At 41.7% G+C, this 23,267-nt stretch overlaps 2 protein-coding genes across 8 annotated transcripts in view; one reads left to right on the forward strand and one right to left on the reverse strand.

The window, feature by feature from the left end:
- Stau2 (staufen double-stranded RNA binding protein 2) overlaps positions 1-9,336 on the reverse strand; it is a 305,215-nt gene extending 295,879 nt beyond the window's left edge. For 2 of the 7 annotated variants that reach the window (XM_085677369.2, XM_085677374.2), the window contains exons 1-2: positions 9,214-9,297; positions 247-313 (exon numbers count right to left, since the gene is read on the reverse strand). Coding sequence is in view for 1 of the 7 variants with exons in the window: in XM_085677373.2 (XP_085533499.1) it covers positions 247-264 (18 nt within the window). In the remaining 6 variants the exon portion in view is untranslated. Of the gene's footprint in view, positions 1-246; positions 314-9,213 lie in introns of those variants that run through there. The other 5 variants (XM_085677375.2, XM_085677372.2, XM_085677373.2 and 2 more) reach the window with 4 other exon arrangements.
- The window catches only part of Ly96 (lymphocyte antigen 96), a 415,901-nt gene that overhangs the window by 208,435 nt on the left and 184,199 nt on the right, over positions 1-23,267 (forward strand). The gene's annotated exons all lie outside the window — the stretch shown is intronic.

Genomic DNA, 23,267 nt, shown 5'->3' on the forward strand with positions numbered 1-23,267 from the left:
TGGTTGTTCTGGGGGGATGTGGCATCAGGAGACAGATCAACCTTTGTCCTGCACATTCAGGCGCTATCAGCTCTCAGGATTACTACTGGTTCCTTTAAGCAGCCTACTCTTCACGGTAGTGCTCAGACACAATGTATTCTCCATAAAGCAGCACTCGGGTTATGGTTACAGAGAGATGAGTTGCAATGCCCCACAGTCTATGCCCAAAGCACCATGTAAATATAACATGCCTTAATACAAACTCACCTGATTTATTTGAAGCATGTTAAGACAATACTGATCAAACTGCTGTATCCCTCACGGCTCCAAAAAACTGAAAAATGAAAATTAAGAAATAAGGTTCAACTTAGTAATTTCAATGACTATTGAATATTTTAAACACATGCTCTTTACCAAAATCAGTACAAAATGGAGTCATCCAGATTATTACAGGACTTATATGATGATTAAAATGTCCTATATTTATGCAATCTAACCCAGTAGTCATGTGAGTACATAAAATGTGACTAGTGAAGAAAGCAAGAAAACCAATGTTTACTCTCCTGAATGCTAACTTTAACTTCAGTAAACACCCACGATTAGTGGCCACCCTGACAAGCAGTGACTTAAACCATAAGTCTCTTCTTGTTCTGGAATTCTTAGATAATCCAAGCAAAAGGGAAGCTGTCTGCAATGCTAAATGCTTCAGATCGACATTTAACATCAAACCCCCTTCCTCCAGTCAGGTTTTAAACAACTCTAAACCAATTCCCTAGAAGAAGATGCAATGCACACAAGTGTTCTCTTTAATGTTACAAAAGTAATCACAATTATGTAGGTGGGTATTTGCCTTTATTATTATCAATACAAAAAGAGTATGCACATAAAGTTTGATTTAACAAAAAAAAAACCATTGGCAATGGGAGAGGTAGCTTGGCAGCTAACAGCACACGCCGCTCTTTAGAAGACCAGAGCTCAGTTACCAACACCCACAGGGCAGCTCGCAAACACAGTAACACCAGCTCCAGGAGGACCTAACCCCGCTGGCCTCCAGTGGCACCTACACCTGTGTGCGCATGTCCACACAAAACCAGAAATACTATTTTAAATCTTTATTATGATATACCCACCCCATTGCTAAATGTGGATTTACTTTCCTTTGGGGCCTGACACCTTGGTTCTGATTCATTTAATGTGGTAAATCTTTTCTATATCTAATTTTTAAGTAGATGCCAAAGGAAGGAAGGAAAACACAAATTCTTAAATAACACAAACTTAGAAATAAATAAAACATGGGCTCTCATGATGGGAAAATTCACATAAAATATAAATAATGCACCTGTACCTGCCATAAAACTTACTAACCCACACAGTCAAAAAGGCTAATTCCCATCACTTAGTTAGAAATTTTGTCGAAAAATTGTACGGCTGACCTCACTCTCAGAAGCAAAGGAGTATATACTCATACATACACGCACACTGGGCTATCACCTTCTCAAGATGCAAACTGGAGTCAATCCAAAATCACTGAAAGTCGGAGATGTGGCTCCGTGGGGAAGAGTGTTTACTGCATACGCAGGACAGCCTGAGCTCAGCCGCCCCGCACCAGCCCCGCACCAGGTAAGAAGTTGGGCACAGCCACACGAACCCATCACCCCAGTGCCTGAAGGAAGGATGCGGAGAAGGGGTTCCAGCACTCTCACACTCAGCCTGGCCAAAAGCAGCAGCTTCCAGGTTCAGTGAGAGACCCTACAGAGTGATACAGCAGGCTACCCAACATCATCTTCTGGCTGCTACACACAAGAGCACAGGCATGCTCTTTAAACACACACCCGTGTGCACACAGGCATGAGTGCACACACACTTTATAATCACTTTGGAATTTTAAAACATTTCTTACAAGTATTCTCAGCATCCGTATTTTTTTTATTTCTTTTCTAACTGTTCTTCAAATTTTCTAAGGGAATGATATTCACAGAGACCTGGCTACTAGTGATTTTTAGTTTCAGTCAGATAACTTTCTGGACCCTGGTCAAGTTACAGTATCTTCGAGGATTCCCCCACCCCCACCCCGCCTTCTTTAACCTTTAAAAAGTACAAATGGTAGGCAGCATCTAACACATATAAGACAGGAGAAATAATCAAACATCAGTTCTGTGATGAGGCTGCACATGTCTCAAATGTACAATCTCTTGCTCATCTGCAATGAAGGAAGCCAAACTCCTACTGAGAGCTACCATTTAGAAAGGCACACACAGCAAAGAAGCGATAGCAGGGATGACCAACAGCCAGCAGAGACCAAGGTCTTCAGTCCACTAATGCCAAAACTGAATTCGGCCGAGAGCCACATGAAAAAAGTATGTGCAGTCCTGTTTTCAGATGGGATGGTGGCCCCCACGGAAAGCCTGCAGGCAAACTCATGCACAGGATCAGAGAGGGCAGGCCTGCTGGCACACACCTTTAGTGGCACTGAGAGGCCAGAGGAGTCTCTGAATTTGAGGCTAACCTGGTCTACAAAGCTAGTTCCAGGACAACCAGGGCTACCCAGAGAAACCCTGTCTCAAACAGGAAGGAAAGAAGGAAGGAAGGAAGAAGGGGAGGAGGGGAGGGGAGGGGAGGGGAGGGGAGGGGCGGGGCGGGGAGGGGAGGGGAGGGGAGGAGAGGAGAGGAGAGGAGAGGAGAGGAGAGGAGAGGAGAGGAGAGGAGAGGAGAGGAGAGGAAAGGGAGGGCAAAGGAAGCTTAGCCATAGCCATTGTAACATAATGTTTATTGCTTTAAGCACTTACATTCTGGGATAATTTTATGCATCGATAAATAAGACATCCCAGTAATTCAAATCTAAAATTCAACACTGCTTTGGGGCTTCAGATATCAGCCTAAAATAAAATCCCTGTTCAGTATAAGCAAACGAAAATATTAGGATTCAAAAGTGATAAATTCTAAAACTCAAACATTTATATTTTTAATTTAAAAGTTAATTTGAAAGTTACCATTACAGAGACTCACAACTGTTCGACGTCCTGAGACAAAGCGGCAGCAATGAACACTGCTGAGTGACATCTTTACCAACCCTAAGGTTCAGGAAGCATGGAAAAGGGACAGAGGGGAGAAGCACTCTGACACGCTGCCTCTGGACACGACATAGCCATGGATGGCATCACTGTCTCACAGCACCTAGGGCCACCTGCCCAAGACCGGCCCAGTCAATAATTCCAGCACGGACCGGGAAGGGACGCTGAGGCGCTTTGGCAACTGAGAGCCGGCTGCTAAGAGAGTCTTTCTCTTCAGGACTGTCGGCTGCCCATGCTCATGCAGGAAACTCTAATTGGACTCTGGGGGTTATTAAAAGAAAAAGAGGAGGAAGAGAAAAAAGAGAGAAAAAAAACATGAAAGTGGAAAGGACAAGCATTGAGAAGGTCCGGGGAAATGAGACGAGGAACTTGGAGGTCATATGATCAAATTGCAGTGTGTGTATGTGTGTGTTCTATGAAGTTGTCAAAGAACACATCCAATCTATTTTTTAGAGTGCAGCATTCCTTAAATGGTGTTAAAATACACACGCCATAACAAAAACCCAATCAATTATATACAAAACCAATCAGTTTCCTTTTTGAATGGAAATAATTCATTGGAGGCGTGGGGGGCTGGAGAGAGGGCTCTGAGGTTAAGAGCATTTGCTCTTCCTATAGAGGATCCAGCTCCAGTTCCCAGCACCCACGTGACCTGGTCTTGGAGCATCTGACACTGTTCTTACCTCTGAGGCCACTGCACACTTGTCAGATATGTAGGTAGGTAAAACACTCAGATGCAAATTTTTTTTAATTTAATCTTTAAAAAAAAGAAAAAAAAACAATTTTTGAAAGATATAGGTGTAAATAAACCACTAAAAGCATCTGAGTGATTTGATGCCTTTTCTCTTCTAAAGCTTAGCATTTATTAATCCCTCATCAACTCTGTGACCCATCAGTTTTATATTTAGTATATATGCCTAATCAGTAAAAATATTTATATACACACCTAAATGTATTCCTTCAAGACTAGAGTATGGTGATGTGGATTACTTTAAGAAGGAAGATACTAACATACGTTCTTAAATTCTAATCTTCATATACAAAAGGTATTTTTTGAGATTACAAAAATAAAAACACTGGGCTGGAAAGATGGCTCAGAGGTTAAGAGCACTGGCAGCTTTTCGAGAGGTCCTGAATTCAATTCCCAACACTCACCTGGTGGTTCACAATCATCTATAATTGTAATCCTGTGAGATTAGATGCCATCTCCTGATGTTCAAATGTACATGAATACAAAACACCCACAGACATAAAATAAAGTTTTTTAAAAAATGAAAACATCCATTATTTGAAAGTATATATTCTATAAGCCTTTCACTATTAAAAAATGAGCCATATAAACTGAAACATAACTATTATGTCTATAATAACACTGTTAATTGGATAGCATTCTAAAATTATTCATTTTTCATCAAGCAAGCTATCTATATTAGATTTATATCAATATAAAAATTATTTATAACTGTACCATGGACAGCTCAGAATTCCAAAGCAGCATACATCTTTAAGACTTGGTTTCTTCTTTAAAGATATGCCCAGTTTCCTGTCCTACATTTTAAACAATATGATTAAGAAAATCAAGACATATCAAAAAGATCCAAAGCAGCTGCATGTTGTCTGTGGTCTTGTAAAATCTACCTCTCCATCCTATGTCTAAGGAGTTTCCAGCTACAGTTCAATCCCATTACGCCTAAGCGCTACTACAGAACCTAGTCACATGTCCCAAAATGCCCTACAGTGGTATCCAGTCAGGCACACGAGGACATGAAGGTTCAGATTCTAGGCTACCAAAGGAAAACAGGCGAGGGAAGACCTGCAGCTCACATGGAATGCAAGGTCCAAAAGTGTCTGTGATTAACAGTGCACTTTTATCATAATTTGCCCACGGTAAATTAAAGGCTCTAAAGGGATATATATATATATATATATATATATATATATATATATATATATCCCTTAATAAATGTAGTTTTAAGAAAAGGCATAAATAATTATGAACATTTTATATCAGGACCCATCCTACAAATGGTAGGCATTCTAGTCACATGTCACAATTGCTGTCCTCACTGACAGGCTACGCACTACCAAAGCTAGGCATTAATGCAAAGCTTCTTACTCTAATGAATTTGTGGAATTCATACTTTAAAAATGTGATTCCCTAGGGGCTGGGAACGATGGCTCAGCAGTTGGGAGCACTGGCTGCTCTTCCAGAGGACCCAGCCCCCACACGGCAGCTCACGGCTGTCATAACTCCCATTCCAGGAGCTCTGACACCTTCATACTAAGCACTTAAAGTTAAAAATTATTTTTTAAAAATGATGGTTCCTTGGTTAAGAATATTTGATGCTCTTGCAGAAAACCTGGGTCCCAGCAACCACAAGACATCTCATAATTGCCCATAACTCTAGTTCCAGGGGGATGGGGGTAGCGGGGCAATGCCTTCTTCTGACCTCCTCAGGCACCAGGTACGAACATGGTATACATACATACATGCAGGCGAAACACATTAAATAAATAAATCTTTTAAACGTTTAAGTTTTGTTTTATTTTGTGTTTTGTTTTATTCAAGACAGAGTTTCTGTGTAACTTTGGAGCCTGACCTGGAACTAGCTCTTATAGACCAGGCTGGCCTTGAACTCACAGAGATCCGCCTGCCTCTGCCTCCCGAGAGCTGGGATTAAAGGCGTGTGCCACCACCGCCCGGCCAAACTTTTAATTTTTTAAAAATAGTTTTCATTTTCATTTTAATTAAGTAGGTAGCTCTCAAAAAACCATTAAAGAAAAATCCAATTATAAATGTCGATATTTCCAAAAAGCCAGTGAAAGTTTCTGGGCACAGAGAAGTTTACTCAACTATGCCAGTTAAAGTAAAAGGGGGAAAAACAACTACGAGACACAAGCCTACGACGTGTGCCACGCTTTGCCGTTTTTTATACTCATTTAATCCACGTCAGTTGAGATGGAGGTTCTATTCTCTATTTCTCTATTTCTCTAGAGGTTGGGTGATCTACAAACATCCAGTTCAGACAGGTTCAAAGTACCCATCTCACTCCACACTAAATTACGAAAGTTCTGCCTTCTTACATTTTTTTCATGGGCTGTGGTGACACAAGCCTAACACTTGGGAAGTGGAGGCAGGAGGACCGATTCAAGGTTATCCTTGGCTCCAAAACAAACTCAAGGGAAACTTGCGTTGCAAGTCTCAACATCAGCAACAAATGTCAAGCGTTTAACATCCAGGGCAGCTATATAGAACTTTAGGGAAATATTCAAAGTCGACCAATGACATAAACATAAACCGTAATTATTATGGATAGTACTCCCCTGATATTTTCTGGAACACCTAGAAGACACAGTGTTTCATATGACTGATCATGCAGCACATCTCCATGCAGTCTGGTACTAACAGACAGTTCAACTTCACATTGTCAGTAGATGGTTTTCTTTCCATAAACATACATGATCAGACACAAAGCACTCAGCATAAAAGAAATGAAGTAAGAACTAGGTACAGTGCTTCAGGGGAGGCTGAGGTGGGAGGATTGGGAGCTCAGGGACAGCTTAAGCTACCCAGCAGAGCTTATCACACACATCATAATAATAACAATAACAATAATAAATAATGAGAAGATGGAGTCAGGCTGTGATATATAGCCCGGTGCAGGTGATTTCCGAGCCTATGGGAGGATCTGGGTTCAAGCTCTAGCACCACAAGGAATTGTAAGAATACTAATGATGGGGCTGGAGAGATGGCTCAGTGGTTAAGCACTGGCTGCTCTTTCAAAAACCCTGGGTTTGACTCCTAGAATGCACACAGTTACTGTCTGTAACTCCAGCTCCAGGAGATTCAATGCCCTTTTCTGACTTCCATGAGCAAACATGGAAACTCATGGAAGCCAGAAGAAAATACAGGTGCACATGGTGCATACACATACATGCAGGAAAACATATATATATATATATATAATTTTTAATTTTAAAAATACTAAAGAAATTAGGAACAAAAACAATTCCAATATTTTTACCAACTACTCATTCTAAGACACTTTCTGTACTGTTTTGTATTTAAAACTTTCATCACTATTCTTTTTACTTTTAATGTCTATTTTATATTTGTGTGTGCATGTGTACATCTAATTGGGGACATTAAAATGTCACTGTGGGAATGTGGAGGTCAAAGGAAAACTTGTAAGAGTTTCATCCAGAGTCCCACATGATGCAGAGAGAACTTACTCTTACTGCATAGCCCTTAAGCCACCAAGCCTAATGACCTGAGTTTGGTCACCTGGACCCATGTGGCAGAAGACAACAGTTGCCCTCTGACCTCCACAAGTGTGTACAGGCTTGGTGATGAGTGTCTGACCCATTGAGCCATCAAGTTAGTCCTATCTTATTTTTGTAATTGTGTACAAAAGCAGGCAGCATTCTTCCCTAGAACTTCATTCCAGGCAAATCAAGTAAGGAAAAAAATAAAGTTCAACCATTTTCCATGTTGAAGTATCTAGAAGTGAGGGGTTATAATATATGTAACAACACATAGTGTGGAGGGGGGAGTTGTGTGTATGACAGAGCAATTACTAATTGGGCATAATGGAAACTAACAGATCAATCTGGATAAAAGTTGCAAGGGTGTTCTTTGTATTGTTCTTAATTTTTGCAACTTTCCTGAAAGGTGACATCGTTTCCAAACAGGAAATTAAAAATTATATTACCTACTTGGGTTGTATAGAAACATTTTCAAACACAAAACATTGTTTCTTAAGGAAAAAGAGTAATGTGTGTGGAACAGTACACTACACCTGGCCAGCTAAGCACTGGGAAGTTTCCTACACCAGTGCCAGGCCATGTCATGAGGCAGAGATGCCCAGGGCTGACAGTGGCCACACACACCATGCATGCAGTTGGGCATTACCTGATTTGCACAATTCATACAGGCCTACAGCTAATTCATAATCAAGGGATATTTCGAGTTTCTAGTAAAGTAAGATAAAGACTTGCTATATTAAAAAAAATCTAGCATAGTCGTAGTTTTTTTTTAACTGAATTATACTTTTCCACTTATAGTTCAGTCCATGACAGTATATTTGAATCGTAAGAAAGGATGGGGGAGAAACACCCTACAGTGTTATCACCTTTCAGCCTGTCCAACATTGTTTTGATTTAAAATGCTGTCCCTCAGAAAAGGTAAAAATACATCAGAATCCAAGCATGCATCAACAAAGTTCCCAACACTGTGAGATCAAGCACTCAACAACGAAGGCTTTCGATTACCGGAGCACCTTTAAAGGATACTCTCTATCACTTTAGCAAGATCCATCCCCTTTCAGATGTAGTGCGTTACTGCCTAGTCTACCCTAATTAGATGCTCCATCGTCACTCAAGAAGTTCTAAGCTTTTGAGGGGTGGCATAGGGATCCATAATGAAAACCACTCACAAGGCGAGATTTTGTACCTAATAATTGCAGGGACTTCCAGACCTCGCCCCCCACCCCCACCCCTCAGCGCGCTCGCCCCACCCGGCTTTCGTTCCCACCCCCTACCCAGGTCTCCTAGTTCAATCGCCTCTGCGGAACCGGCTCCGTTCCCCCAGCCCACAGAGACCCCCAGAGACCCGAGCCCCTGCCCTCACGGCGGACTCTGCAGCCAAGCTTTGTGTCTCACCCAACTCCCCACGCCCCGGCAAGGTCACTACCGCCAACTACCCCTTTAAGCCGAGCCGTCACAGTCCTAGTTCGCAGGAGGCTCGGCGGAACTTGCCTGTCATAGGCTATATTTTGTCCCCTCGGCCCCACCTCCCTTCCCCATTCCGGCGAGTTACGTCTTCGCCACTTGCCCATTCTACAGAAATAGCCACGGCCGCCGACCGAGGCCCCGACGCCCCTGCAGGGAAGGCCCCGGCGGCCGCCCGCCCGCTCGCAGCCCCGCGCCCTGCCCCCTCGCGCCGGGCGCCCCCGCCCCGCCCCGCCCCGCCCCTCAGGACACCTGTGCGGCCGGCGCGGCACACGCCCCCCCCTCCCTGCCCGCTCCCCTCCCCCAGGGCGGCCGAAGGTGGCGCGGGAGCGAGGCCGCGAGGGGACGGCCCGGCCGGCTCCCTCCCGGCGCTCAGCCTCGGACCCCGCCGGCGGAAGACGGGCCTGGCGGCGCCGCTCGCACCGGGATTTACCTGCGGGCTGCGGCCGCCCGGCAGACGGCTCCACATTGGCGAGCGCTCCCGAGAACTGACCCCGCTCGGCCGCCGCCGCCGCCGCCGCCGGCTCCCACCTCGGCTCCCGCCCCCCGCCTCCGCCTGCCGCCCTGCGCTCCCGCCGCGCCCTCCCGGGCCCGCGCCGCGCGCCCCCGCCTGCGCCGCCGCGCGCGCGCGCGCGCGCCCGTTTGCCCGCCCGCGCCGGCCCTCTCTCGCCAACCCGCCCCGCCTCCCGCCGCGGTCGAGCGGCCATTGTTCGCCGCGCAGCTCCCGCCCCCTGGTGGCCGCCCGGCCCCCCGCAGTTCCGGGGCCGCTGCGGGGCTAGGGCTCACGGGTCACCCCGAAGGCCCCTCCCGGGAACCGCTGCGGGGAGCGCGCTGAAAGCATCCCGCAAGGCACGGCGCCCGCCCCGCGGGTGCAGAGGTGCTCCAGCACCGGCCTGGCAGCCTCTCCCGCACCTGCTGGCCCGCGGCTCTCTGCCCGGCACGGCAGCCTGGCCCCGACCCTCTTCTCCTACCTTCCCCGGCTCGCTGAGTACCCGCCTCTGCTGAGCCGGGGACGCGCGACCATCCCGCGTCCGTTCCGCTGCGGTGCGACGTACGCATCGGCGGCTCCTGCACCTTTTTAAACTGGGGGAGGGAGGAGGGAGAGGAGGTTAGCTCGCCCTCTCAACCTGAAAAGGCTAATAAGCCCTCATCACCTGCTCCTCGGCGTGGGCGGGATGCCCAAGCTTCATTCACCAGAAAAATAAAAATTGTGTGCCCCTGTGAAGAAGAAATCCTTGCAGCCAAAAATGAGGATCGTCTTAAAACAGTGTCCTAGATCCTTGGTTTTTTGTTTTTGTTTTTTTTTTTTTTTTTGAAGAGTGCTAGAAAACTCAAATTACTTGTTCATTCGTCCTGGTTTTGATGTGGGTTAGGAATGGCCAGATAACGTCAACCTAGTTAATTAAGATCTATGAACTCAGCACTTTAAATAAATGGCACCAAAAATAATATAATAGAAATCTAGAAATAGAACTATTATTGTATTCTGACAAAGTTACCCACTGGCATTATTCTTTTCAGCGTTCCCTCTTAGTCTTGTTTGTCTGCCTGGGAAATGTCTGTGGGCCTGTGATTTTAGTCATTTTAAAACCAGCTTTACCAATGAGACGGTGTTGTGGGCCTGTTACCTTACTCACTGGTTGCCATGTTTAGAGACAAATGTGATAACATGTACGTAGGCGCAATGCCTGTGTGGTAGATCGCCTGTGGTATGATGGAGGCTCTCTTCATGTGCCTTCCCGAAATGTTTCCCATGCTCCTTTCTCACTTTTCGCTTCCACTAGCTTTCTCAAACTGACTTGTGGATTCCTCCCTAAATGGGCACCTCTCCTTGATTAATGACTTCTAGTTGCACAAGCCCCATTCAGATTCTCAATGAACCAAATGACTACATGCCCTTCACACCAGGGGAGCAAGCCTCCCACCTCCGTGCTTCCACAAACCATTCCCTCTCCCTGCAGTCTATCCTCCCTTCAGCCACTGAGCGTATTATGAAGAAAGCCATTCAGAAAATGCCTCCCGGAGAAGCTGTCTCGTTCCTTTAGGCAGGCCACGCTCTTTTCTTGATGCCCTCTTCTCTGGCATTGCAAGTATATTACATTGTTTGTTTTCTTGCCTCTCTTCTGCCACACAGTGCACTGCTGTGGGGCTGGCTCTGCCTCATCCATCTCTGTAATCCCAGCATTCAGCAGCAAGTGGGTGGACAGTAAGTGGTTTTGAAATAAATTGATGTGCTTATACATTTAGAAGTGACTCACTCTGAAGTGGTCACAAAGTCCATTCTCTCCGATTCAGATGGTTAGAGTTAACTGGAAACTTCATCTCCGCTGTACCTTTTTCTTCTAATGGAGTTTAGATCCCAATTAAAGCAGATACTTTTCAATCATTAGAAAGGAGATTCTTTTTTTATATTGAATCTGTACTTTCAACTACTCAACGTAAATAAGTCGGCGGGTGAAATTACTTCTGCGGAGGGAATGGAGGAAGGGCCTGAGGGAAAGCGTGCTGTGGACATGCGCACAGCTACGTCAAGGACCCAAGGCTCAGACCCATGGGGAATGGCAACCCCTCCCCAGGGGTGGGGCTCAGAGAAATGGCCAAGTCTTGCTCTGGTCCGTGGGTGAATATTGATAGTGTGGGAGGAAAATATCCACCGTAGTCCCTCCAACCCCCCTCATATTCCTGAATACTGCTCCCCCAACAGAGACTGCTTCTACCAAGATTAGTGAAACCTGTCTCCTTGGTCCATACTGTACAGCTTGCTTCCTTCCTTATCTGTACATCACAGTCCCACCTCTCTGTCCAACTCTTCTGTAATAAACATGCTTAGCTTCCAGAGAGCTGCAGTTCTTCCATCAGAGAGCCCAGCTTGTTGTCCATGCCTCTGTGTGTGTTTGTCTTTCGTCATTTCCTGCAACCCCCAGACAGGTCTATCCAGGAGCGAACTGTGTAAGGACACAACACCTAAGTCATGGGGAAACACATAAATCTCTGGTCATTGTAGCATTTACTTTTTATTATTCTTTTAAAAAGATTTTTATGTGCATTCATGTTTTGCCTGCATGTATGTCTGTATGAGGATGCTAGATCCCCTGGAAATGGAGTTACAGATGGTTGTGAGCTGCCACGTGGATGCTGGGAATAGAATCCAGGTCCTCTGGAAGAACAGCCAGTGCTCTTAACCACTGAGCCATCCCTCCAGTCCTGTAGTGTTTATTTTCAACTAAGACTGTTTCATGGGAATTGAAAACAGTGGATGAAGAGTAATGAGCCTATTGGTAACTGATTAACACAAAGGAGCTTGGAGCTGGGGAGACTGCCCTGTTTGTAGGTGCTCTTGCTGCTCAAGGGTAGGGGCCTTCAGTTCAGATCCCCAGCACATACATTTTTAAAAAGTATACCCACATATCCCTGGAACGCCAGTGCTCACAGAATAGACAGACAGGCTAAGTCTTGCTTGCTGACAGCCTAGCCCAAATCTGTGAGTTCCACGTTCAATAAGAGAACAGGGGGAAGCAATAGAGGAAGATCCTGGCTGTTCCTCTCTAGTCTACATGTGCACACACACACACAAGCAGAGCTGATGTATTCAACTGTGAGAAAAAGAGCAGTGCTTTCAAATTCACCACAATCAGGTTTGAACAGTTAGAGAAGGGTTGGTTCCATAATCATAAGCAGTATCTCTCCAATATCTTTCCTTTACACTGTCCTTTTTGAGTGTAGAGTTCAGGACAGGCTCTCACTATGTAGTTCTAGCTGTTCTGGAACTCCCTATGTAGACCAGGCTTTCCTCAAACTCACAGAGATCTGTTGTTAGGAGGCTGCTAGTTAGTTCCTGGCCGCTTAGCCCCAAAATAATCACACAGAAGCTATATTAATTAAATCACTGCTTGGCCCATTAGCTCTAGCTTCTTATTGGCTATCTCTTACATATAAATTTAACCCATCTCCATTAATCTGTGTATCGCCACCAGGCTGTGGCTTACTGGGTAAAATTCCATCTGGCTCTGTCTCCGATGGAGACTACATGGCTTCTCCCTAACTGCTCCTTCTTTCTCCCAGCATTCAGTTTAGTTTTCCCCACCTACCTCTATTCCCTGCAGAGGCCCAAGACAGTTTCTTTATTAACCAATGGTATTCACAGCATACAGAGGGGACTTCCACATCAGAGATCTAGACATCTATAGTGGTATATTATTTGTGTTTTAATAAATAAAGCTGCCCTGAAGATTAGAGGACAAAGCAGCCACACTAGTCAGCCATGAGTCACACACCTTTAATCCCAGGACTTGGGGGGCAAAGGCAGATGGATCTCTGTTAGTTTAAGGCCACCTGGGCTACACAAGATTGAATCTGTCTAAAAGAGAAGCAGAGCTCACACAAAGGTGATTCCAGCACTTGGGATTCCATGCCTTTAATCCCAGCACTAGGGAGGTGGAGACAGACATGATATGACTGGGCAGAGAAAGGAATATAAAGAGGAAGAGATGGTAACTCAGTGGAGCGTGGATTCTGGGGTTGGTGGAGAGCATTGCAGCATCTCTCCTTTGTTTGTCTGACCCTTGGGAGAGGTAAGATCTCTCTACTGGTTTAGCTGCTTTGCTTCTCTGATCTTCATCTTGATCCCAAATATCTGTTTCTGGGTTTTTATTATTCGTGTTACATACATCTGCCTGCCTCTGCCTCCCAAGTGCTGGGGATTAAAGCAGGTACCACTATGGCCAGCTTGTACTCTTCTTGATATTTCTTCTGTAAAATTCTTTTAACTTCTACCTCTCATTGTATGTTACCCTCCTCTTTATGCTTATGTGAATTTTTTCACTATACTGTGTGTTTTCTACACATATTTTAATTTTTTTACCTTATCTTTGTTTATCCAGGACCGAGGACAAGGTTCAACAAATACTCATTGTATGAGTACCAGTGAATTTTACAAACATTTACCAAATGCTTACTCTGTGACTAATGCTATGCCTATCCATGAGTTATATAGCAATGAGAAAGGTGTGCCTAGTCTTTGTCTTCATGGATTCCACAAAGGAATGAAGGAATAGATAAGTAATGAAGTTAACCCTTCCTATACTTTTAGCGAATATACTGTTAGAGAATTTTTCCAGAAACTCCCAATCTATATGTGTGCTCACTGATAAAGCAGTTGCTTGGATTTCTTTGTTTTTCTATAGTTAACAATTAGAGTATCAGCCACCTAAAAGTGTAAAAAGAATATAGAAGTACATTATGCTACAAAGGCAATCATTAATAATAAGTAAACAAGCTTCGTGTGGTGGCAAACGCCTTTAAACCCAGGACTCTGTAGACCGAAGTAGACAGATTCTGTGAGTTCAAGGTCAGCCTGGTCTACGTAGTTAAGTTCTAAGCCAGCAAAAGCTACAAAGCAAGACCCGTCTCAAAAAAATAAATAAATAAAAAAGAATAAGAAAGCAATCTTTTCATGGTGACACTTGCCTTTAAGTCCAGCATTCAGGAGGCAGATGCAGGCAAATCTCTGCGATTAGTCTACAATGTAAGTTCCAGGACAGTTGGAGCTATATAGTGAGAACTGACCACCCCCACCCCCTGCAACCCCACACAAGAAAGAAAAATTTATTCAATGAAGTACGAACAGGTTCTTTAAGTCTGATGAAACTATACTGCCTAAGTATTTTTAATAAAATAATGAGGACCCATTGATTCCTATACTGGCTTTTCTTCCTCTGTGTCCATCACTGAACCACTTATGGTTTTCCTTAGAAATACTGTGCCCGAAATTTGATGTTTAGCTATATCCTCTCTCTTCATTTACTTGTTTATTTACTTATTTGCAGTGCTCAGAATCAAGCCTGGAGCTCCGAACATACTTGGCAAGCATTCCTCTCTTTCTTTTTGACTATTTGTAAATTTCAAACAGTATTATTAAGTCTCTGTTTTATTCTGATGTAACTAAAACATAAAATAAATTATATTGGCAAATGGCTCTTTTGTCTTGATCTGTGTTTTATCGTGTATGAGCTGAGCTCTGTTATGGAACATACAGTTCCGCCAACTAGGTACCAAGCATCCAAATATATGAACCAGTGGGGGCCATTCTCATTCAAACCACCACAAAAAGCTAAGGCAACCATCAGTTTCAGTCGGCAGAGATGAAGGGGTAAGCTGGAAGACTGAAGGCGCTCCCCAGCAGGCCAAGTGTAAAGGCACATGCCTGTAGTCCCAGTACTTGGGAAACAGAAGCAGAACTCATGCAAGTGTGAGATCAACCTGATCCATATAGCAAGTTCAAGGCCATTCAGCAATACGTGATGACTAGAAAATGCCTTTCATTTGATCAGATATGGAATAATAATGACAATAATAGTTTTTATTATTACAAAAATGATAATACTTTTTCTGTTACAAAAAAATTTTTTTGTCTCAACAGAGATAAAGCCTGACAAAAGAGGAATTCCCCAAAGTTGGGATTGGGGAAGGGCTTTGTTTTCGCCTTTCCAGGAGAATAAAAGCATCCACTAAGGAACCTGAAGACCATTGGACTGTGAGATATCTGAAGAAAGATGAATCATCCAGAAAAAAATGTCCCAAAAAAAGAGTAAAATTGGCCTAATGCTATAGCACATTTCTAGCGTGATAAAATTTCATATATCTTCCAAAATATTTGTTTCTGCTGCTTTCTGCAAACATAAAAGGCAAATGGTCTTTTTGTTTTCCCAGTTCAATAAAAAATCAAAGTAAGGGAAGTTGGATTCAAGGATCTCTTTCTGAAAAGAAAATAGGGACTTTGAAAAGGATAGGATGAAAGAGCAGATTATTGAATCTACTTTAAATTAAAAATGACTATTAATCTCAAATATTTTACATTGATATGGATTTTTTTATATTGATACAAATTTAAAGTTATTTTTGATATACTATGTGTGTGTGTGTTTCTATGCTTATTTAAGTGCTGGGATTAAAGGTGCGCAACAGCATCACCCAGCAACTTAACCAAGAATTTTAGCTACTTATCCTGTTACCACTTCTGAAAAGCCAGCCAATATTACATACCCAAAAGGATATACAGAATGTAAATGGGATCCTATACTTATGAAAGATCTGAAAGATATGAAGGAGACAGTAGTATCTTATGGCATGCATTCACGATATATGAGGCAGTTGGATAAGACATGGGCTTCAAGATATAAGGTTACTCCACATGATTGACTTCAATTAGTCTCAGCTTATTGGACCACAGTCCACAGTTACAATGGAAGAGTTATTGGAGAGAAGAAGCTAAGACCCTTGAACAACAAGGTAGAGTCAGAAGTTTGAGGCCTCCAAAAATCAAATACTTGCTGAGGGCCCTTATGCTGACCAGGATAGTCAAGTTACATACAGTGAACACATCTTATCCCTACGACATACAGCAGTCTTGAATGCTTGGGACAAGATTGGAAAATGAAGAAAAAAGATTGAATCGTAGACTAAAGTTATACAAGGTCCAAGTACCATTTAGTGACTTTTTTATAAATATTAACTAAAGCTTTACAAAAAAGGGGTAGCAGACCCAGAAGCTAGATGAGAACTCATTGAATCTCTGGCTTTTGAAAATACTAATTTAGAATACAAAAAGGTACTTGGGCCCTTAAAACTCAGATCAGCACCAGTGGATGAAGGGATCCTACACACAGCCAATGATGAGTCCTTTGACTATAACACTGAGGCTTAGGTAAAAGAAGCAATTTCCAAAGATATGAAGAGACATCAAAATACCAAATCCTTTAATTGTGGTAGAATAGGCTATCTGAGCAGGGATTGTAGACAGGTCATTCCTAAATATAATGTTTTTGGGGGTAGGGCGAAGGCCCCAACCTTCTGGGTTATGCAGAAGATGCAGCAAAGGCTGACACTGGACCAATGAGTGTAGAGCAAAACAAGACAAACAAGGCAACCTGCTATCGTTGGGAAACTCCTTGGGGGGCCTCTTCCAGGTCCCCAGGTCAAATGTGCTCCAGTCATTCCCAGTCACTGTGGAGGACACCCTCCCCCCGCAAAAATTAGAAAATCTGATGCCTGTTATAAAAAAAACATACTTCTCTGAATAATAGAATAATTATAAAGGATGGATCAAAAATTTCAACAGAAAATAGGAAACATATATTTTGACAGACTTCAATAAATGATCAAGGACCAAAGTTGAGAGTATGAATAAATAACATTATAATGGAAGGATTATTAGGCACAGATGCAGGTGTGACTATTATTGTTCCAGAATCTTGGCATCTGAATGGGACTCTTCAGGAGGTGGTGTTCAGGTCTTAGGAATTGGAACCCTATCTCAGGTAAAACAAAACATGAGATGGGTTGAATACATAGGGCCAGATGGACAGAGAGGAAGACTGAGGCTGTATGTGGCTAGTATAGCAGGGAATCTATGGGTTGTGATCTGTTACAACAATGGAATACCTAGATAAACATTCCTGCAGTCTTAGAAACAGACCATAAACAAGCTCATGATTCTGGGAAGGATATTATAAGGTACTATAAAAAAGACACTGATCATTTAGGCTGGACAACACACAGAAAAACAACTGGTGAACTCTCTGAGGTACTAACAGCCCTACCTCTAAAATGGTTAACTAAGAAAACTACGTGTTCCTTTTCAAAAGAGAAACTGCATGCTTTAGAACAGATTTGCAGGAGCAACTAGATGTTCAGTATATTGAAGAATCAACCAGTCTTTGGAATTCTTCTGTATTTGTTGTTAAAAAGAAAACTGGAAAATGGAGAATGGTGACAGATCTAAGAACTGTTAACAAGGTGATTCAGCCAATGGACTCTGCAGTCTGGAATTCCTTTGCCTTCTCTGTTACCTAAAGGATGGCCTCCTATAGTTATTGATTTAAAAGATTGTTTCTTCACTATACTTTTACAAGAAAAAAACAGAGAAAAAATGCCTTCACAATGCCTACTTATAATAATTCTCAGTCTGCTAAAAGATATCAGTAGCAGATTCTCCCACAGGGAATGTTAAATAGCACCACCCTGTGCCAACATTTTGTAAGACAGCACATGGAAATAATATGGAAGCAGTTTTCAAAATCTATAGTTTACCAAGAAGAAATTATAGCACCTTTTAATAATGATGAAATTAACAAATTATAGGAAGATAGTGAACCCTGACAAAACTTATAGTAATTTTTTGGGAGAGATTAACAACAACTATCCCAAAAGTGAGAGTATTCAACTTATAAAAAGAACTAATTGGATCCTCCCATATATTGTAGGGGAGACACCAATAACTGGAGTCCCTACATTCTATGCTGATGCAAATAAATCAGGAAAGGCAGATTACAAATCAGAAAATTTAAGTAAAGTAGAACAAAGCCCTTATGATTCTCTCAAAAAATCAGAATCATACGCTATTCTTATGGAACTAAAGGATTTTTAAAGAGCCTCTCAACATAGTTACCAATTCACAATATGCAGAAGAGTTGTTTAGCATATTAAAACCATCGAGTTTATACCAGATGATACAGAATTATTTTACTGTTTATTCAGGTACAAGATATAATCAGAAATAGACATCATCCCATGTGCATAACACACATCCGATCTCATACAAGTCTGCCAGGTCCTGTAGCACAAGGTAATGCAGAAAACAAACAAATATTGATTGAAAATGCACTTAAGGTCTCAGGATTTCATAAAAATATATCATGTCAATAGCAAAGGTTAAAAAAAGACTTTTCTATTACATGGCAACAAGCTAAGGAGATTATAAGGAGCTGCCCTGCTTGTTCTTTATACAGCCAAATACCACTACCTATAGGAAGTAAGCCAAAGGGTACTCCAAGGAGTGAAATCTGGCAGATAGAATTTGGAAAATTAAAATAAGTTCACCACACTATTGATACCTATTCAGGTTTTCAATGGGCCACTGCTTTGAGTTAGGAAAAGGTTGATTCAGTAACCACACATTTGTGTCGTACCTGCACAAATAAAGACTGACAATGCTCCAGCATATGTCTCAAAGAAAATGAAGCAGTTTTTGCTTGTTACAATATAAAGCATATTACAGGTATACCAAACAATCCTACAGGTCAGACAGTTATAGAAAGATCAAACCAAACTGTAAAGGATATTTTAAATAATGAGAAATGAATGAAAAATACCCCCAGAAATAGATTGCATAATGCTTTATTAACTTTGAATTTTCTAAATGCTAACGGGAAAGGAACATCAGCTGCAGAGAGACATTGGAGAGTGGGGGAAAAACTATGGAATTAAATCAGCCAACATATTTGAAAGATGTACTGACCTCAAAATGGAAATCAGGACATGTGTCACATTTGGAAATGGGTCTTGCTTTTGCTTCTACAGGAAAATAAAAGCTATAAATACCATCAAAATTGATAAAGATTCAATTTGAACAAGAGACACCTCTTAATTATAAAAAAATGATAGTTCATCAAACATCATAGTCTTTTAATCTGAACTAACATAAAACTAACACTTTTCATTTGATCAGAAATAACTTGCTAACAGAGAATCTCCCCAAAATTAGGGCTGGGGAAGGGTTTTGTTTCTGTATTTTCAGGAGAATAAATGTATCCAACTCAGAAACCTGAAGACCACTGGACAAATGAGACATCTGGAAAAAAGAAGAACAAATCATCCAGAAAAAAGTCTCAAGAAAAAGAATAAATTGGCCTTTTGGTATATCACATTTCCAACAGGGTAAAATTTCATAAATCTCCCTAAATGTTTGTTTCTGCTGTTCTTTACAGATATATAATGCAAATGGTCTTTTTGTAGTCCCAGTCCAATCTTAAAGATTAAAACTGATTTCAGAGTTGGAATGTGGATCTCCTTCTCTAAAGCCAAGCATGCCTATTAAAGCAAAATCCAAAATTTGTCTCATGTCAGAAGAGTCCCCTGATATGGGACTGAAGATAAACAAAAATTTAAGGACTATTTTATTGCTACTAATCTTACAATCCCTTGGTTTTATATTGACCCTTTGACAACTTTTCTTAAAGTGTAAAACTTTTAAGATTAATATGTATAAATATTAAAATTTTTCATGATATTCATGATCATATAGAGTACTAATTCTAGATAAAAGGTTCACCTACCTTCCTGTACATGATTTCAGGTTTGAGTCTATCAGTTTTTTTCACTGAACCATGAGCACAACTAAGAGTAGCCTTTGGAGTCTCCATAAGGAAGATGGGGCCTCACAACGACAACTCCTCCAGGACTATAATAACACCACTAAGCTGGAAAACATCACCTGAGGATTGGCTTTGCATCACAAACTGCTCAGAATAATTTCGAGGTGGCCAGCTAAGATGATCCAGTGTAACAGACTACTCTAGCTAGAACTTGAGACAAGACCTGCACTTTCCCATTGCACATAGACTAGACAAAAAAAAATGATACAGCTACTTCACCAAGGCCTTGACAATTAACCCAAATTTTTCTTTCAGGATCACCTAAAGATACTGTCACCCCCAGAGAGCGGGAAGTAAATTTAAGAATATAATGCCCATATTCCCAAGAGGTAGCGCTGGTGGTTTTTGGTCACTTAATGGACTATGGATATTACAGATATGATATGATAAAAGAGTATATTATTGAATCTACTCTGAAAAAATGGAGGATATAACTATAAGGTAAAAGGGTAGATTATTGAATCTACTTTTAAAAAGCAACTACTAGTTTTAAAAGTTTTACATTAGATTGGACTTCAAGTATAATGCATATAAGTTTTGTATATTGAGAATAATATTGTTAAAATATACTGTATGTACATTTCTAATCTTGGTCAAGATATTATACTTATGCAGCTTGAGTAATAATACAAATATCTAGTCTTTGAAAGTTATTATTACCAACTGTTTAGGATAATAAAGAAATGTAGGTTAGTCACCTATTATAATTGAATTTAGAATCACAGCAGGTATGTTTTCTAGGTCAAACAAAGATATATTTTAGATAGACAGGTCATCTTCAAACACTTCAGAGATCTACAGAATATGGTATTTAAGATGTTTTAATAAAATAGGTTCTTTTTATGACAATAAGATATGTCTGCTCCTGGGAGCATCCACCTACTTCAGAGAAGATAATGGGCATCAAAGAAACTCCACATGGAGTTTACTTTCTTTGTGGCAAAAGTAAGTCACTTGGCAAAAAAAAAAAAAATGCCCCTGCCTCAACAGCTGACAGTGTCCTATCCTAATAAGCAGGTCACAAAAGAAAGTGACTGCCAAACATTGTCAAGAAAAGAAGGGACAGCCGTTCAAAGTATTCTGCTCTGTTGGCTGTAGGCTGAAGATGAATGGCCTAATGTTGCAGAGGAACTTTGGGTTACTGTCCAGGCAGCCAGCTGTTTCTGTCAAAACTCACATTTTTTTGAAAGTCACTTGCTTGCACTTCCTGCTTACACAGTTAATATTATTTCCTTCTTGCATCTCTGGGGAGCTTAAAACTAGATAGTTATAATTTTCCTGGTTTAAATGACACAGAAAGCAAGTTATGATAGAAAGTAAATTAGATACAAGACTTTGGACTCACCAAGATAGGCTAGATATGGAGTATTTTCCTCTGAATTTGTCAAATGCAAAAACACTAGACATTGTTGATGTATTTGTTACCTGCATATGTTGTATATAGTTATTGTACCTTTTTGTGTTTTCTTATATTAGCTATAGTCTTCTTTTTTTATTTTCAATGGAAAGGGGACATGTAGTGGCATTTCATTTGTGTTTTAATAAACAAAGCTTGCTTGAAGATCAGTAAAGTAAAACAGCCACACTGATCAGCCTTACAGACCAGGCAGCAATGACACACATCTTTAATCCCAGTAGCCACACTAGTTTGCCATAGAAACCAGGCAGTAGTGATGCACACCCTTAATCACAGAACGAGAGAGGATTATAACATGGGAGGAGACAGCTCTCAGTTCCAGTCTCATTTGAGGTTTCCTGGGAGGAAGGATCACCATTTTCATACTGAGGTCAAGGTACGAGCCACTGATTGACCGTTTACCTTTCTTCAGGTTGAACCCCAACATCTGTCCCTGAGTTTTTATTAATTATGTTTCACTAAGGCTTTTCATGACAGTGAGCCACATCTGCTTCTGACAGCACCAATTTACTTTTTTAAAAAAAAGGATGATGGGCATCAAAGAACCTCCAACTGTTGTTTGCTTTTATTGTGGCAAAGTTAGTCACTGGGCAAGAGGCTGCCCTTGCTCCAACTGCTGACAGAATGCTGTCCAAGTTGAACAAGCAGGACACAAAATAAGGTGACTGCTGAACATTTCCAAGACAAGGTAGTACAGTCCTTAAAAATTCCTGCTTCACAGAAAGGTCTGCGAGGACTGTTGGCAGAAGGTGGTCGCCCCAACGTTGCAGAGGGAACTTGAGTGACTGTCCAGGCACTCATCTGCTTCTGTCATTTCTATAATTTTGGAACTTATTTGCTCTGAACTTCCCATTTACTCAGATAGTATTATATCCTTCTCAGGCCTCTGATGAAGTTGAAGATGCAATAGTTATAGTTACAGTTTTCATTGTTACCAGATTCAGATAAGAAAGCTACAAAAGGGTAAAAAGTGTATAAGGTTGAGAGACATAAAAACCTAAATTGTTTATCTAGAAAAATGTTTTGAAGTCTAAAAATATAGTTTTGGGTTGGAAATACGTTAGGATAGAAGGTGAATTAGGTTCAAACTTTGCACTCACCAACATAGGATAGACAGTAGTTTCTCTGAATTTGCTACATACAAAAGGACTAGACCTTGTGGGAATGTAATCCTTACTTGATGATTTTCTTATTATATATAGCTTCACTTTTTATTTAGACAAAAAGGGGGAAATGTTGGGAAATATTCCATCACACCATGAACCCCGCGTTTGCATTTCCATTAATTAAATAAAATTAACCTTGGGTCAGAAGGCTGGGTTAGCAACTAGATGACATAAAGTAATCTTAGAGCATTGGAGGGCATCTGGAAGAGATTGAGACATGCACAGAAGGAGTAGGAAGGGATTTGGAATGGCACGGCCTTTTCTGGTTTGGTGGAGTAGAAATCCGGGTCTTTCAGAGATGCCAGCAAGGAGAAAAAGGTTAGCTAGTTGTGACCCAACCTGTCTTAGCTAGCAAATTTTCACCCCAGCTTTTGAATCTTGAATCCTGTTTATAAATAGAATGATAGAATTTCAGTTAAAGCTACCCTTAGCGGTAGCAACAGTGCTGGTGCCTGTAGGAACGGAATTCCTGCCAGGCTGTGGCCTAAGAGGCCAGGTCACTGCTAGCAAAGTGGGCCGGTAACCGGGAGTCGCAATTGCTGGCTAAAAGCAGTAGATTAAGGTGCGGCCACTGGTGCGGAAGTTAAAACAACGTGGATCCAACGCCCTCACTGCCCTCCACTGACACTGCATACACAGTGCACATACACGCATGCAGGCAAACACTCATGCACATAAAATAAAAATCAAAAAA

The sequence above is a fragment of the Myodes glareolus genome, chromosome 16 (genome assembly GCF_982192425.1).
Source record: "Myodes glareolus chromosome 16, mMyoGla1.1, whole genome shotgun sequence".
Taxonomy (NCBI): Eukaryota; Metazoa; Chordata; class Mammalia; order Rodentia; family Cricetidae; genus Myodes; species Myodes glareolus.